We start from the raw sequence: 13,379 nt of genomic DNA on the forward strand, positions 1-13,379 counted from the left end.
ATACAGAACTAGTGGAAGTACAATGTTGGCAACAAGATTGACTTGGTATAATTGGAAACTATTTGAATGCAACACAAACTTTTTCTTTCCCTGTTTTTTTTAATTTTTTTCTAATTTCTTTAAAAAAAATCTCATTGTCTTTATTTTTTTCTAGCTGTTACTTTTTTCTTTTTGTTCTCTACTATTTTACTTTGTTTCTTTCCTTTCTTTTTCTGGCTTTTTTCAGAAAATGTCCTTCTTTTTTCTCTACTTTTTCATTTTGGTATTTTTTTCTTTTTTTGTCTTTAAGTCATTTTGTGCATAATTTTACATAATATTTGGTCATATAGGGATGAAAGAAGCAAAAACAACCTGAAGAGCCATTTAGGACCCTTTTAGTGAGCCGAGCCGAAGAAGCCGGCTCTCGAAAAACTGCCTTTACTCAACTTCGTTCTACTTCGACCTTGACTTCAAAATACCGCATTTAGAACACAACATCAGGGTAACCCGTGTATTTTTACCTTCATGCACAGTAACTTTGACTTAATTTGCTTCTTAATCAGCAATTTCGAGCCCTGATTTTTGTGAGCTGGCTAGATTTTCTTGTGCGCGGAAAAGCTCTGGGTAGTGCGCATTTGTGCACACACGCAGCTTAAAGGGAACATTACGGTGGATAGATTTTCTTACGGGTATTTAAAAAATGAATGTTTACATGATAGTTCATGAATTGCTGTCATGTCTTGATGACTTAAAGTATTTTCTAAAAATGGATGATTGTATGTTTGTTCAGGTAATTTTGCTTATTTTTAAATCAATAATGTTTTTGTTTTTTTTAATGAATTGAGTTGTTTGTATGATATTTTCTTTGCCACTAGGCAGAGCTAAATTATACACACAGTCCCTTTAAAAGTAGAAAACTATTTTAATACAAAAGACAGTATTTTTTTATTTTTCATTATATTCTCAAGTAAGATCAGAAATATAATAAAATGACTAAAACTATCTGCAATGTTTAACAATTTTGAAAGTTAATTTTCTTATTTTACTCTCAAGTAATACTGTAATACCGTGTTTCCCAGACTGTAAGTCGCACCTCATCAAAAGCTGCACCTTCAAATTATTTGTGAATGTTTTTTTTCCATACATAAGGAACATGAAATTAAAACTATGGGAGGAGCATGATTTGCCTGGAAAATAAACATCAGAAAATAAAAGCAATTTTTTTACAGAACACAAAAAATAATATTTTATTGACCCTATTTCTGGTCTATAAGACACACTGGATGTTAAAGCCATACATGTCAATTCATACGTTTTCCCTGTATTTGATCGTTTTTTTTAATTTTTTATCATTTTAAATTGTTTGAGCTGTATTGGAATTTTGTACCGATCTCTTCTTGCCCATATTGGCTCAAATCCGGATCTTCTTAATATCAGTGGAGACAGAAGTAAGGTGTTTTATTGGTTGATAAGCAGTAATTGCAGTCGTTAATAAAGGGAACAATTGGTTGAGTTTTGCTGGTATGAAAGGCTGTCTTTCGAATTTCTGTCCAATTTACTGACGAAATGCACAATTTTCTGCAAATGGGGTGAGAATGTATTATTTGCAAAGCGCATGGTTGCTTAAGTTTAATCAGTACTTTCATTCATGTACCTCTTATTTTCCACAAATATTTGATATTTTGAGGAACAAATTTTGACAACTTTTGCCCCCTTCCTGAGTTAAACTGGTGTACATAAGATGTGAAATATAAGATGCCGCAGTCGAGTATCACATGTCACGGCACAGCCACTTATTGCCGGTTACTACAACAACCATTGTCCAAGCTCAGAATGGTGTGATCGCCCCTCCTCCAATGGTGTTTGCTGCCGTAGCCCCCCTCGTTGCCACAACATGCCAGGATGTTGCCAGGCAACCCCGCCATATAAAACTGCGTCCTGCTTTTGATAGAGACAACATCCCTAAGCTCTCATCTCAGGTGAATAGAAGATCTCTTCAGGAGTCATGGTGAGAAGTCAAAACAAACGGACTGTTCAAAATCCAAAGATTGTACTCTAGTGGTTCTTTCTTGATTTTTCCAAAATATTTTGACCCCTAAACGGCTTCTTTTTGCAGCGTGAATGTATCTCCGTCCATGTCGGCCAAGCCGGGGCCCAAATTGGCAATGCATGCTGGGAGCTGTATTGTCTGGAACACGGCATCCAGCCTGACGGTCAGATGCCGAGTGATAAGACCATCGGAGGAGGGGACGACTCCTTCAACACTTTCTTCAGCGAGACGGGCGCCGGAAAACACGTTCCCAGGGCAGTCTTTGTAGACTTGGAGCCCACGGTCATCGGTGAGATGGGATGCCACAAGTACACAAATTTAACTGCTTAAGAAGTGTGTTTTCAATGTCTCCCTCCTCTTGTATGGCTGAATAGGATCGTTATTAAAGCTCTTTCTGACTAGTGATGAGCTGAATCGTTGTTCGTTGAGGAAGATATTGTATAAAGGCAGGACTAAAGCGCTTTAGGACCAAGGTTCTTATTCCGGAATTAGCATATGCAAGATATACGACGTATCTTAGCATTTGGAACCAATGATTGAGAAAATGAATCAATCTTTTGAAACAATTGATCATCTTGCAAACAAGAACATCTGGCAGCTGATATCACATTTGAACTCTGGATGGGCAGGTACCAATACATGGTATCTGTATTGGTGTTAATACCAACCTTTTTTAAGGTATTGGTATTTGCTATGGTCGCTAATACTAATATCAGCTGACTGTTAGTGTTTGTTTAAAAACCAGAAACCTGAAATTAAAGGCCTTAAATGCAAAATTAATGTAAATATTTTGTTCTATCAATCTATCTCCATCCAATATTGTATATTGGCTTATGCTTCCAGGAGGAGATTGGTTATTAAGTCAAGACAAGTCAAGTCACATTTATTTGTATAGCCCTTAATCACAAGATGTCTCAAACGACTGCACAGGATTACAATTACACCATCCCCTGATCTAAAACCAACAAGCGGTCAAGGAAAAACTCAAAACCTCAGCACGAAGAAAGTAAGAAACCTTGAGAAGGAGCCTCAAAAGTGGTAATCCCCCTTCCAGGATGACCAGGGTGCAATAGATTTAGCAGTGGGTAACAGTACACAAAACATAGTGAACATCAATAAAAGAAAACAATAAGTAATATGTTGAACTTTGTCCAAAAAGTGCAATACAGCAACGGCGCCTCAAGCCTGTAAAATAGTCCAAAAGGTCTATACCAGCAACGACACAACTTCCCATCCCTGCCGGCTGGTCGATTCATGCATTGACATGCTTCAGGTCCAGATGCTGGTGTGCTGACTCATCTCAAATCGTCCTTCTCCGTCGTATCATCACCAGCCGGGCAGTCGGAAAAAGACAGTAAAAGAAAAGTATGAAATGGGCATCAATCGCAAGTTATTGAAAAGAAGTGTGTCTTAAGTCTAGATTTAAAAACTTCCCCTGAGGTTGCAGATCTCATCTCCGGAGGCAGTGCATTCCACAGCACTAGGGCCCGGATGAAGAACGCTCTCGAGCCAGTAGCCTTCTTCTTGGTTCTTGGAGTCACAAGTAGAACGGCATTTTTAGAGCGGAGGCTCGTGCAGGAACATCTTAAAATAAAGGCTGGAACAAAATTTTTGTTCGTGGAATATTACATGCAGAAATGTGTTACAAACAATGGCTGCAGCAAATCATAAGTGCAAAGACAAAATGGCTTTCAATCATTCTTAAACTAACAGGGCGGTCCATAAGCTTAGACCAAACCCAAACTTAAACAAATAACTAAACATAAGGTAAAATAGTGTAAATCTCCTTGACCAATCATTTTCTAAACCAGTTGTAACAGGTACTGATATGCTATGATAATGTTTAAAGCCACCCATGGCTACAAAACAAAGAACAACTGAAAAAATGAGTTGTTCAACTGAATGGATTTAATATACTTACGAATAAATTAAAGAAATTCTATCCATCTATTCATTTATCTTAGCAGCAAATTTTTAACACAATGGAACAGAAAATAGACTAATTTCCCTTCTTCAAATACAAGTTTCACACAGGTTTTGAAAATGTTCCAAACTTTTAAAATTCCTACCGATATCTGTGAATGTTTGCCTACTAGATGAAGTACGCACAGGAACCTATCGTCAGCTCTTCCATCCCGAGCAGCTCATCACAGGAAAGGAAGACGCAGCAAACAACTATGCACGCGGTCACTACACCATCGGCAAGGAGATCATTGACCTTGTTCTGGACAGGGTTCGAAAACTGGTGAGTCTGATTCAATAATCTGTTCTTCCATTTAAGTTTTTAGACTTGAGAAAAACAGGGGTCTTTTTTCCCCCCTCCTCATGTCTATCTACATATTATTACAAAATATTCTGGGCACAGATGTGCTACAAGACGATGGCTTTTAGGATTTAGGAGTGTTCCTTAAAAATGGCTGGGAATTACTTTTATACAGGGAGGGCAGGCCAGGATAAAAGCAAAACTCCCAGGGTCGTTGAAAGATCCGTGCTTAACATCAGCAGTTTGTCTAGGCGAGGGGTGGACAAATTGCAGCCTGCAGGCATTGTATATTATTATATTTTGTTGTTTAAAAAAAACACATGAAATTTTACTTCATTCTGAGCGTTTTAAAACCAATTCAACAAAACATATTTATATAGTATATTTAAAATGCAATACAGTAATCCCTCGGTTATCGCGGTTAATGGGGACCAAAACCACCCGTGAAAAGTGAAAATCCGCGAAGTAGCGACGCCCCTTCAAAAATGCTTAAAAAAAAATATATATATTACCATTAGTGCCATACACTATACATAAAACTACGTTCGATTAGTACCAACATTCTGGGATTGCTGTGTGTATATGTCAGCTGCCATTGTATATGTGCGCATGTACTATGTGGTTCCCTTATTGCCAAAATTATGTCTACAATATATATAAATTGGTTCCAAAGTTCAAACTAAAACACCTCTTGAAACAATGTAGAACTGAAAAACAACTTAATGAATTGATATATCAGGATGGCAAGTAATTATATCAAGACGTAAATAATGACACTCAAATACATTAATATCTAGGAGGAGTGAGCTCAACTATAGCAAGTTCCGCGTTGAAATGCGAAACTATTTTTGGCTGTAATTGAACTTTTTGGCAGGGGCATTGGTAAATAATAATGGAAAATCCAAAGAGTAGGAATGAGTTTGGATGGACACTAAAATCCCAAATTGAGGGTAGTAACAGCCCACATATGTCATTGTCTACAAATATATTGTTGGTAAAAGATGAATCTAAAATGCAAAGAGTTCAAGGAGGAAACAAAACAAATGGAGACTGGGAGTTGAAAAGCAGCTGGTAAGTCATTTTCCTCTTTTTTTCCTGAAAAATGCTGAGTCAGCTTTTTAATGCATTTTTCCAATCTAGGGTAACCCACCTGACTGCATGTGAAATATGATTGTCATATCTATACTCCTTCCCTTTTCTTTTCAAAAACACAGACTAACAAACATAATTGATAAAAGTTTAAAAATGAAGAACTCATAAAATCATGACAATATTTGCAGTCACATTTTAATATTACAACAATCCCTCCTTTGCAGGCGGATCAATGCACCGGACTGCAAGGTTTTCTTATCTTCCACTCATTTGGAGGAGGAACTGGTTCCGGCTTTACCTCTCTACTGATGGAGCGACTCTCAGTAGACTACGGCAAAAAGTCTAAACTAGAGTTCGCCATCTATCCGGCTCCTCAGGTGTCAACTGCCGTTGTGGAGCCGTACAACTCCATCCTGACCACACACACAACCCTGGAGCACTCCGACTGTGCTTTCATGGTGGACAACGAGGCCATCTACGACATCTGCCGTAGGAACCTGGACATCGAGCGCCCCACCTATACTAACCTCAACAGGCTAATCGGCCAGATCGTGTCTTCTATTACGGCCTCTTTGCGCTTCGACGGAGCTCTCAATGTCGACTTGACAGAGTTCCAGACCAACCTGGTGCCCTACCCGCGAATCCACTTCCCCCTGGCGACCTATGCGCCAGTGATATCAGCAGAAAAAGCGTACCATGAGCAGCTCTCTGTGGCAGAGATCACCAACGCCTGTTTTGAGCCGGCCAATCAGATGGTAAAGTGTGACCCACGCCACGGAAAATACATGGCATGTTGCCTGCTGTACCGTGGTGACGTGGTGCCCAAGGACGTCAACTCCGCCATCGCCACTATTAAAACCAAGCGCACCATCCAATTTGTTGACTGGTGTCCCACCGGCTTCAAAGTGGGCATCAACTACCAGCCCCCAACGGTGGTTCCAGGGGGGGACCTAGCCAAGGTCCAGAGAGCTGTGTGCATGCTGAGCAACACCACAGCCATCGCTGAGGCATGGGCCCGACTGGACCACAAGTTTGATCTGATGTACGCCAAGAGGGCCTTTGTGCATTGGTACGTGGGCGAGGGGATGGAGGAAGGGGAGTTCTCGGAGGCCAGAGAAGACATGGCTGCACTGGAGAAGGACTACGAGGAAGTGGGCACAGATACCATTGGAGATGAAGAAGAGGAAGAGGGGGAAGAGTATTAACCGAAACATTTTCAGTCCTACATTCTGTAACTTGAAGTGATTCCATGTGATTAAAAAAATATCTGTATGGCATACTCCAGGGGCCAGGAACCTTTTAACTCAAAGAGCCATGAAGGCAAAATATTGAGATCTATTTTCTTTTAGTGAGAGCACACTGTATATTTTAAGAAAAATTTTAGCAAACTTCTCAAACTTCATCTCCAGTGTCAGGGTGTAAAACCACAATAAAGAAACATATATTAGTACAGTGGCTTTTAGTTCAATCTGTGTTCGGCACATGGGTAATTAGGTGTCGGGGCAACAGTATCTTGATCACTAGAGGAAGCAGTTGTGGTCCAAGGGACAGGCAAGGGCTGGCGGTCCGGTAAAGACCCTTAAATGAAGGTGACATTCCAAATGTTTGGCAGGCGGTAAATGTAATCAGGAAAGGAGGCAAGTGTTCAGTACACTGGAAACAACAAGGCCATGACAGGAAGCCTCGGAACGTGATAAAAGAGGCAACCAACTAGCGCCGAGCTGAGGTAACAAAGGTTTTAAATAGTGAAGAAAGAGGGGTGAGATTGGAGACTAATCAATAGTGTGGGTTATGACCAGGAAGTGAGTGACTAAATAAGGAAAGGAAAAGTGAGAGGGAGAAAGGAGGAAATCAAACCTGACTGCAGAACTGTGAGATCTAGACACAATAGGTAGAAACACCATTTTGGACTCCCAGCTTAAATGAGTTTAGCTAATTAATTTTATTTCCGAGCCAGATTTACAAATGAAAATAGTAACTCCTGGCTCTGGATCCATACGTTCTCGACCCCTGGCATTCTCTATCAAAAAATCTCTCGGTGAAATATGATTCTTGTCTAACTCAACTCCACTTTTAATGATGCATTATAACAAGCTCATAGCACAGCTCAGGTGGACCAAAAATACAGTACTGAGTACATTGGCAAACACATTTGTCGATGACTGTGGCTGCACTTATTTTTGTACTCTGAAATAAACCCTCTTAAACTACACGTGTGTATTTTGTCAAGTTGTCAAATATCATAACCAACACAAAACACAAGTAATCACAACGCAATTCCTTATTTTAAAGGGACAGTGTGTGTTACGTAGTGCAAAAAAACTTTCATTCATTAAACGAAAAGAGTATTGATTTAAATAACAGGCAAAAATACATGTACTATCATAAAAACTTTTCAATTACTCGAGTGTGGAGAATTTTGTCAGACGTCCTGCAGCTACGGTTACCTGCAAACTAAACACCTTGCAGACAAAATTTCAAAACTTTTGTCACTTGTGTCTCCATAGTTTGTTTTTCTTCTTGTGGTTTTTAGCAATAATTTTTAGCTGCCCTACACAAAACATCGGTCAGTGGCAGATACAGTTGAGTGTCATCTGCATAGCAACGGAAACTAGTATTCTACTTGCGGATAATATCACCAAGCAGAAGCATATAAATACTAAATACTTATACTGACGAGAATGTGCAAGATTATGTGGAAGAAGACATGATGATGTGGACAAAACATTTGGCAATCCAAAAATGAAAAGAATCATGTGGTCTAGATCACACGAAATGGCTGGACACTTTGGGCCTCGGACACTCCCGGACCCTTTGCCAACTTTGTATTCCATTCCTCGCATCAGTACGCCTGTCACTGTATTCATTTTTTTTTTCACAGAGGAAATTATTGACCACATAGTCACGATGACTAACTTACAAGGGGAGAGAACAATAAATAATGCGCTGGACCACGATCACCCCACAGCAACTGCGTGCATACTTGTGGCTTCTCATTTTAGCTGGAGTGTTCAAGTCAAAAGACGAGTCTGCAAAGAAACTGTGGGACAAGGAACGGGTCGTCCAATGTTCGCAGCAACGATGTCCGTCTTCGAGTTTAGGGGGAAAATAAAAAACATCAAATCTATATATGTATAGAAAGGTCTAAGGCCACTGAGAGTTTTGAGTGGTTTGAAGTCAAAAATATTCGTGTGCGAGGTTTTTGGGGAAACTGCTATTGTAAAAAAAGAAATTGCATGTATTGAAAAAAAATGTCACCACTTTTTGAGGAAGCTCTAATTAGGCCATATGAAATATTCACCTAGAAAATGTAGAATAGAATAGAATAGAATATACCTTTATTGTCATTGTTACAAATGGGCTAACATATTGTGACAACGAAATTGGGCATGACACTCCAGTTTTACACATTCATAGTGAGGTATGAGCAAGAAGATAAAGGAACAGAGAAGATAATGTTATAAGACAAGGGGGATAAGGCTATAGTTATAATTTACATGGTATTTACACAAGAAATGTCGGCATGTGGGATGTTACATACAGGGTTGTCGTGATAACGTTGGTATCGAAACGGTTGTGCAATATTGCATTTGGTGCAAAGTCATCATAGTGCAAAAATAGTCAGCATGAAACAGGAAATGGTCAGACATTGTGCAATTTGAGCATTAAACGTAGTGCAGTCGACATGTGCAAGAACAAGACATGAGTAACATTATATTCGTATGAGGTAGTGTTGGTCGTCGGAGATGTGCACGCCCAGGAATTTGAACGAGTGGACTCTCTCTACACAGTCTCCTTTTATGATGAGTGGTGCTGGATTCCTGCCATTCCTTCTGAAATCCAGAATCAGTTCTTTTGTTTTTGTGGTGTTCAATATGAGGTGGTTTTCCGAACACCACGTTGAAAGTGACTCAACCTCATCCCTGTATGCCGCCTCGTCCCCTTCAGAGATGAGGCCGATCAAGGTGGTATCGTCAGCGAACTTAATGATAGTGTTTGTGGGGTGGGTCGGTGAGCAGTCGGAGCTGTAGAGGGTGAAAAGCAGGGGGCTCAGTGCACAACCTTGGGGGGAGCCAGTGTTCAGTGTTAGGGTGGGAGAGACGTGGGTACCGAGTTTCACCGACTGTGGGCGGTTGGAGAGGAAGTCCATTATCCAGTGGCAGATGGAGGGAGAGAGTCCTAGGTGTGCAAGTTTCTCCACCAGGATCTCCGGGATAATGGTGTTGAAGGCTGAGCTGAAGTCCAGGAAGAGCCTTCTGACGTAGCTCCCCCGGTGATCCAGGTGTTTCAGCACGGTGTGAAGTGCTGTGTTTATGGCGTCGTCAGTGGAGCGGTTTGCCCTGTAGGCAAACTGGTGGGGGTCCAGTGTGAGTGGCAGGGAGTTTTTGATGTGCCGGGACACTAACCTCTCGAAGCACTTCATGACCACAGGCGTAAGAGCTACAGGCCTGTAGTCGTTGAGGCTTTCCACTGCTGACTTTTGGGGGATGGGAATGATGGTGGAGGTTTTGAGGCAAGGTGGGACGGTCGCCTGTGACAGGGACCGGTTGAAGATGTTGGTGAAGACCCCAGCCAGCGGATTGGAACAGTCCCTGAGTACCCTCCCTGGTACTCCATCCGGGCCAGTTGCCTTCCTGGGGTTTATGGTATTCAGCGCACGCCTAACTTCGTGCTCCTGAAATGTGAGGGAGTTGCTGCTGGTTGTTGGTGGGTGTGATGTGGCTGTTTGTGGCCTACCAGCTTCAAAGTGAGAGAAGAACTGATTAAGGTCCTCAGCTAGTGAAGCCTCAGCCTCAACAGTTGCCAGGTTGTGGCCTCTGAAGTTGGTGATGTGTTGGAGGCCCTGCCACATCCTCCTCGGGTCATTTCCAGCGAAGAGGTGCTCGATCCTCCTTGTGTAGGCTGCTTTTGCTTCCTTGATGCCTCTCTTCAGGTCAGCCCTGGCCACCCCGTAAAGAGCCTTGTCTCCAGACCTGAAGGCGGTGTTGCGGTGTTTGAGGAGGGTGCGCACCTCGCTGGACATCCAGGGTTTTTGATTTGGGTAGTTTTTGATTTTTTTATATAGTGTGACTTCATCCGTGCAGTAACGGATGAATTACGTACATACATACATACTCGATGTATGTATGTATGTAACCGCGGTGTACCTGTCCCACCAAAGATCCACATTCACGCTGGACTGGATGATGAGGTTTTTATTACAGTTTCTACAAATAAAATGAGTCACAACACGTGATTAGCTTCTCTGCTGGCTTTGATCTCTTTGATCTCGTTGGCAGCTCGCTCTGTAGACTGCCCAAAGCATATCAAAGAGCTTTCTTTTCAATTTATATAAAATACATTTTAGATATCACAATACATTTTTACATCCATTTTAACAAGATACTTTTAACAAGAGATCGTATAGTGGTTCTTTAATGTTTAAAATGAATTCAACATATTTTCTTTAGTCTGAATTTTAACCAACATCATCCTTTTTATATATATGAGAAAATAGAAATAAGAACAATAATGAGTATAAAACGGGTACAATTCAATACAATACCAGCCTCTGCTACTGAGTAGGAAACTGACAGAGATGGGAGTTAGCTCACACCTTGTAGAATGGATTACTGACTACCTGACAGGCAGACCCCAGTATGTGAAACAGGGGGGCTGTTCATCGGACACTGTGGTTAGCAGCACAGGATCTCCGCAGGGGACCGTGCTCTCTCTGTTTCTATTCACTCTATATACATCGGACTTTAAGTACAACTCTGAGTCCTGCCATGTGCAAAAGTTTGCCGACGACACTGCGATCGTGGGATGTATCAGAAATGGGCAGGAGGAGGAGTACAGGAAATTGATTCAGGACTTTGTCTGATGGAGCGACGCAAACCACCTGCACCTAAACACCACCAAGACCAGAGAGATGGTGGTGGACTTCAGGAGAACCAGAACTCACCCGGTTCCTGTAACCATCAAAGGAGAATGTGTAGAATTTGTCCAGACCTACAAATACCTGGGTGTGCAGCTGGACAACAAACTGGACTGGACTGCCAACACAGAAGCTCTATGTAGGAAAGGGCAAAGCCGACTTTACTTCCTCAGAAGGCTGGCCTCCTTCAAAATCTGCAAAAAGCTCCTGAAAATATTCTATGAGACAGTAGTGGCAAGCGCCCTCTTCTATGCGGCAGCGTGTTGGGGAGGCAGCGTCAAGAAGAAGGATGCCTCTCGTCTCAATAAACTGGCTAGGAAAGCGAGCTCTGTTGTGGGCAAAGAGCTAGACAGCCTAACAACAGTAGCTGAGAGACGGGCACTGAAAAAGCTGCGGTCAATCATGGACAATCCATCGCATCCACTACACAGCATTATCTCCAGACAGAAGAGCAGTTTCAGCGACAGACTGCTGTCACTGTCTTGTACTACGGAGAGACTGAAGAGATCTTTTCTTCCTCATGCCATGAGGCTCTTTAACTCTACCCGGCAGAGTAAAAGCCCACAGTAAACCACACCACCTACATTGCATATTACCGAATCTTATTGCAATATGTATTCTGTGTAGCACTATTTAGTTATTCTAGATAACACGCTACAGTGGGCATTTGCACGTCACACTGGGTATTTGTATATTGTATTCTTTTTTGCTTTATTATTGTATTTTTCTCAGCTCAGGGATACTGCTGGAAATGTGAATTTCCCTTCGGGGATGAATAAAGTATCTATCTATCTATAAATTTACCTGAAAATGAAATGAGTCACAACACGTGATTAGCTTCTCTGCTGGCTTTAATCTCTTTGATCTCTACAAGGGGAATTAACATTTGAACACAACAGAAACAAAACAAAAATAAATCCAAACAGCTTGACAACATCAATCACATTACTGTGAATGTTGAGAGATTTGTCAGCTGTGGTTATAATGTTTAAAATTAACTTTTTTGTGGAGCACCAAAAGATGTGTCTTGCCGTTGGCAGCTCGCTCTGTAGACTGACAACAAAACCCACGCCTTCCGGTCACATGTCAAAAGCCAAAACAAACCCTACCCCATACCAGCAGGTGGCACTGTTGGACTCATCATTGCAGGACACTTACAAAAAACTATACACATATTTCAGCAGGAATTTCAATAAAATAAAAGGTATTACTACACCCTGTGGTGTCGTGTAATACACTCCCCTTCCTGCGGTGTCGCTGTATACTAATGTGCAGCCTTGTACTTGTGCTTGAGAACTACCGAGGAAGAAGTGAAGTGAACACTCTACGAATGTACCGTCTGTGCCTGTCTACGATCCTACTACAACCCTACTACATACACAACATATTGGCGACGAGGATGACTTGTATTGGAATCTCACAACCCTCTGCTTTGCTTGAAACCCCGGGTGAGCCTACGATGTTGTACACCACGTGGATTCAGATGTTCGAAAATTACCTGCTAGCATTGACTGCAAACGACATGCTGGACAAACGAAAACGCGCAGTACTGCTGCACTGTTTAGGCACAGAAGGGCAAAGAATTTTCCTTTCCCTTCCCGACACTGGCACTTCTCACAAATCCGCCTGTGATGCTAAAAACTTTCTTTGTACCGAAGATGAATGTCGTGGCTGAGCGTAGCAAGTTCCGTCGGCGTGCTCAGAGATCGGGCGAGACCACTGCTCAGTTCATTGCCGCATTGAGGGAATTAATTACTAACTGTGACTTTGACACGTTTGCTGATGATATGATTAGGGATCAATTCATTGAGAAGATGTCCTCTTCGAGGATCAGAGAACGCTTGCTTTTGGAAACGGACTTAGAACTTGACAAAGCGATCACTATTGCAGCACAGATCGAATCCGCCATGACAGAAACTAAGGCTATTGCTCCTGTGCACGTGCCCGATGTCCCTGTAAAGATCGTGCAACAAAGAGATAAAAAGAATCGGAGCAGTACGCATACACAGCTCGAGAGATAAAAGGAATCAACACAAAACCTGCTATCGTTGTGGCTCCAACTCTCATCTAGCAAATGA

The 13,379-nt window shown here is 41.7% G+C and overlaps 1 protein-coding gene across 1 annotated transcript; it reads left to right on the top strand.

Annotated features, from left to right (window-relative positions):
• The first annotated feature begins 1,891 nt into the window (after positions 1-1,891).
• On the top strand, positions 1,892-7,489 carry LOC148370327 (tubulin alpha-1A chain-like). Its single transcript, XM_088332834.1, has 4 exons — positions 1,892-1,987; positions 2,096-2,318; positions 4,126-4,274; positions 5,609-7,489. The coding sequence occupies exons 1-4, from the start codon at positions 1,985-1,987 to the stop codon at positions 6,587-6,589; spliced, it is 1,356 nt and encodes a 451-aa protein (XP_088188960.1). The 5' UTR covers positions 1,892-1,984; the 3' UTR covers positions 6,590-7,489.
• The last annotated feature ends 5,890 nt before the right edge of the window (positions 7,490-13,379 follow it).

The sequence above is a fragment of the Urocampus carinirostris genome, chromosome 3 (assembly GCF_059441175.1).
Source record: "Urocampus carinirostris isolate Australia breed hairy pipefish chromosome 3, RoL_Ucar_1.0, whole genome shotgun sequence".
Taxonomy (NCBI): domain Eukaryota; kingdom Metazoa; phylum Chordata; class Actinopteri; order Syngnathiformes; family Syngnathidae; genus Urocampus; species Urocampus carinirostris.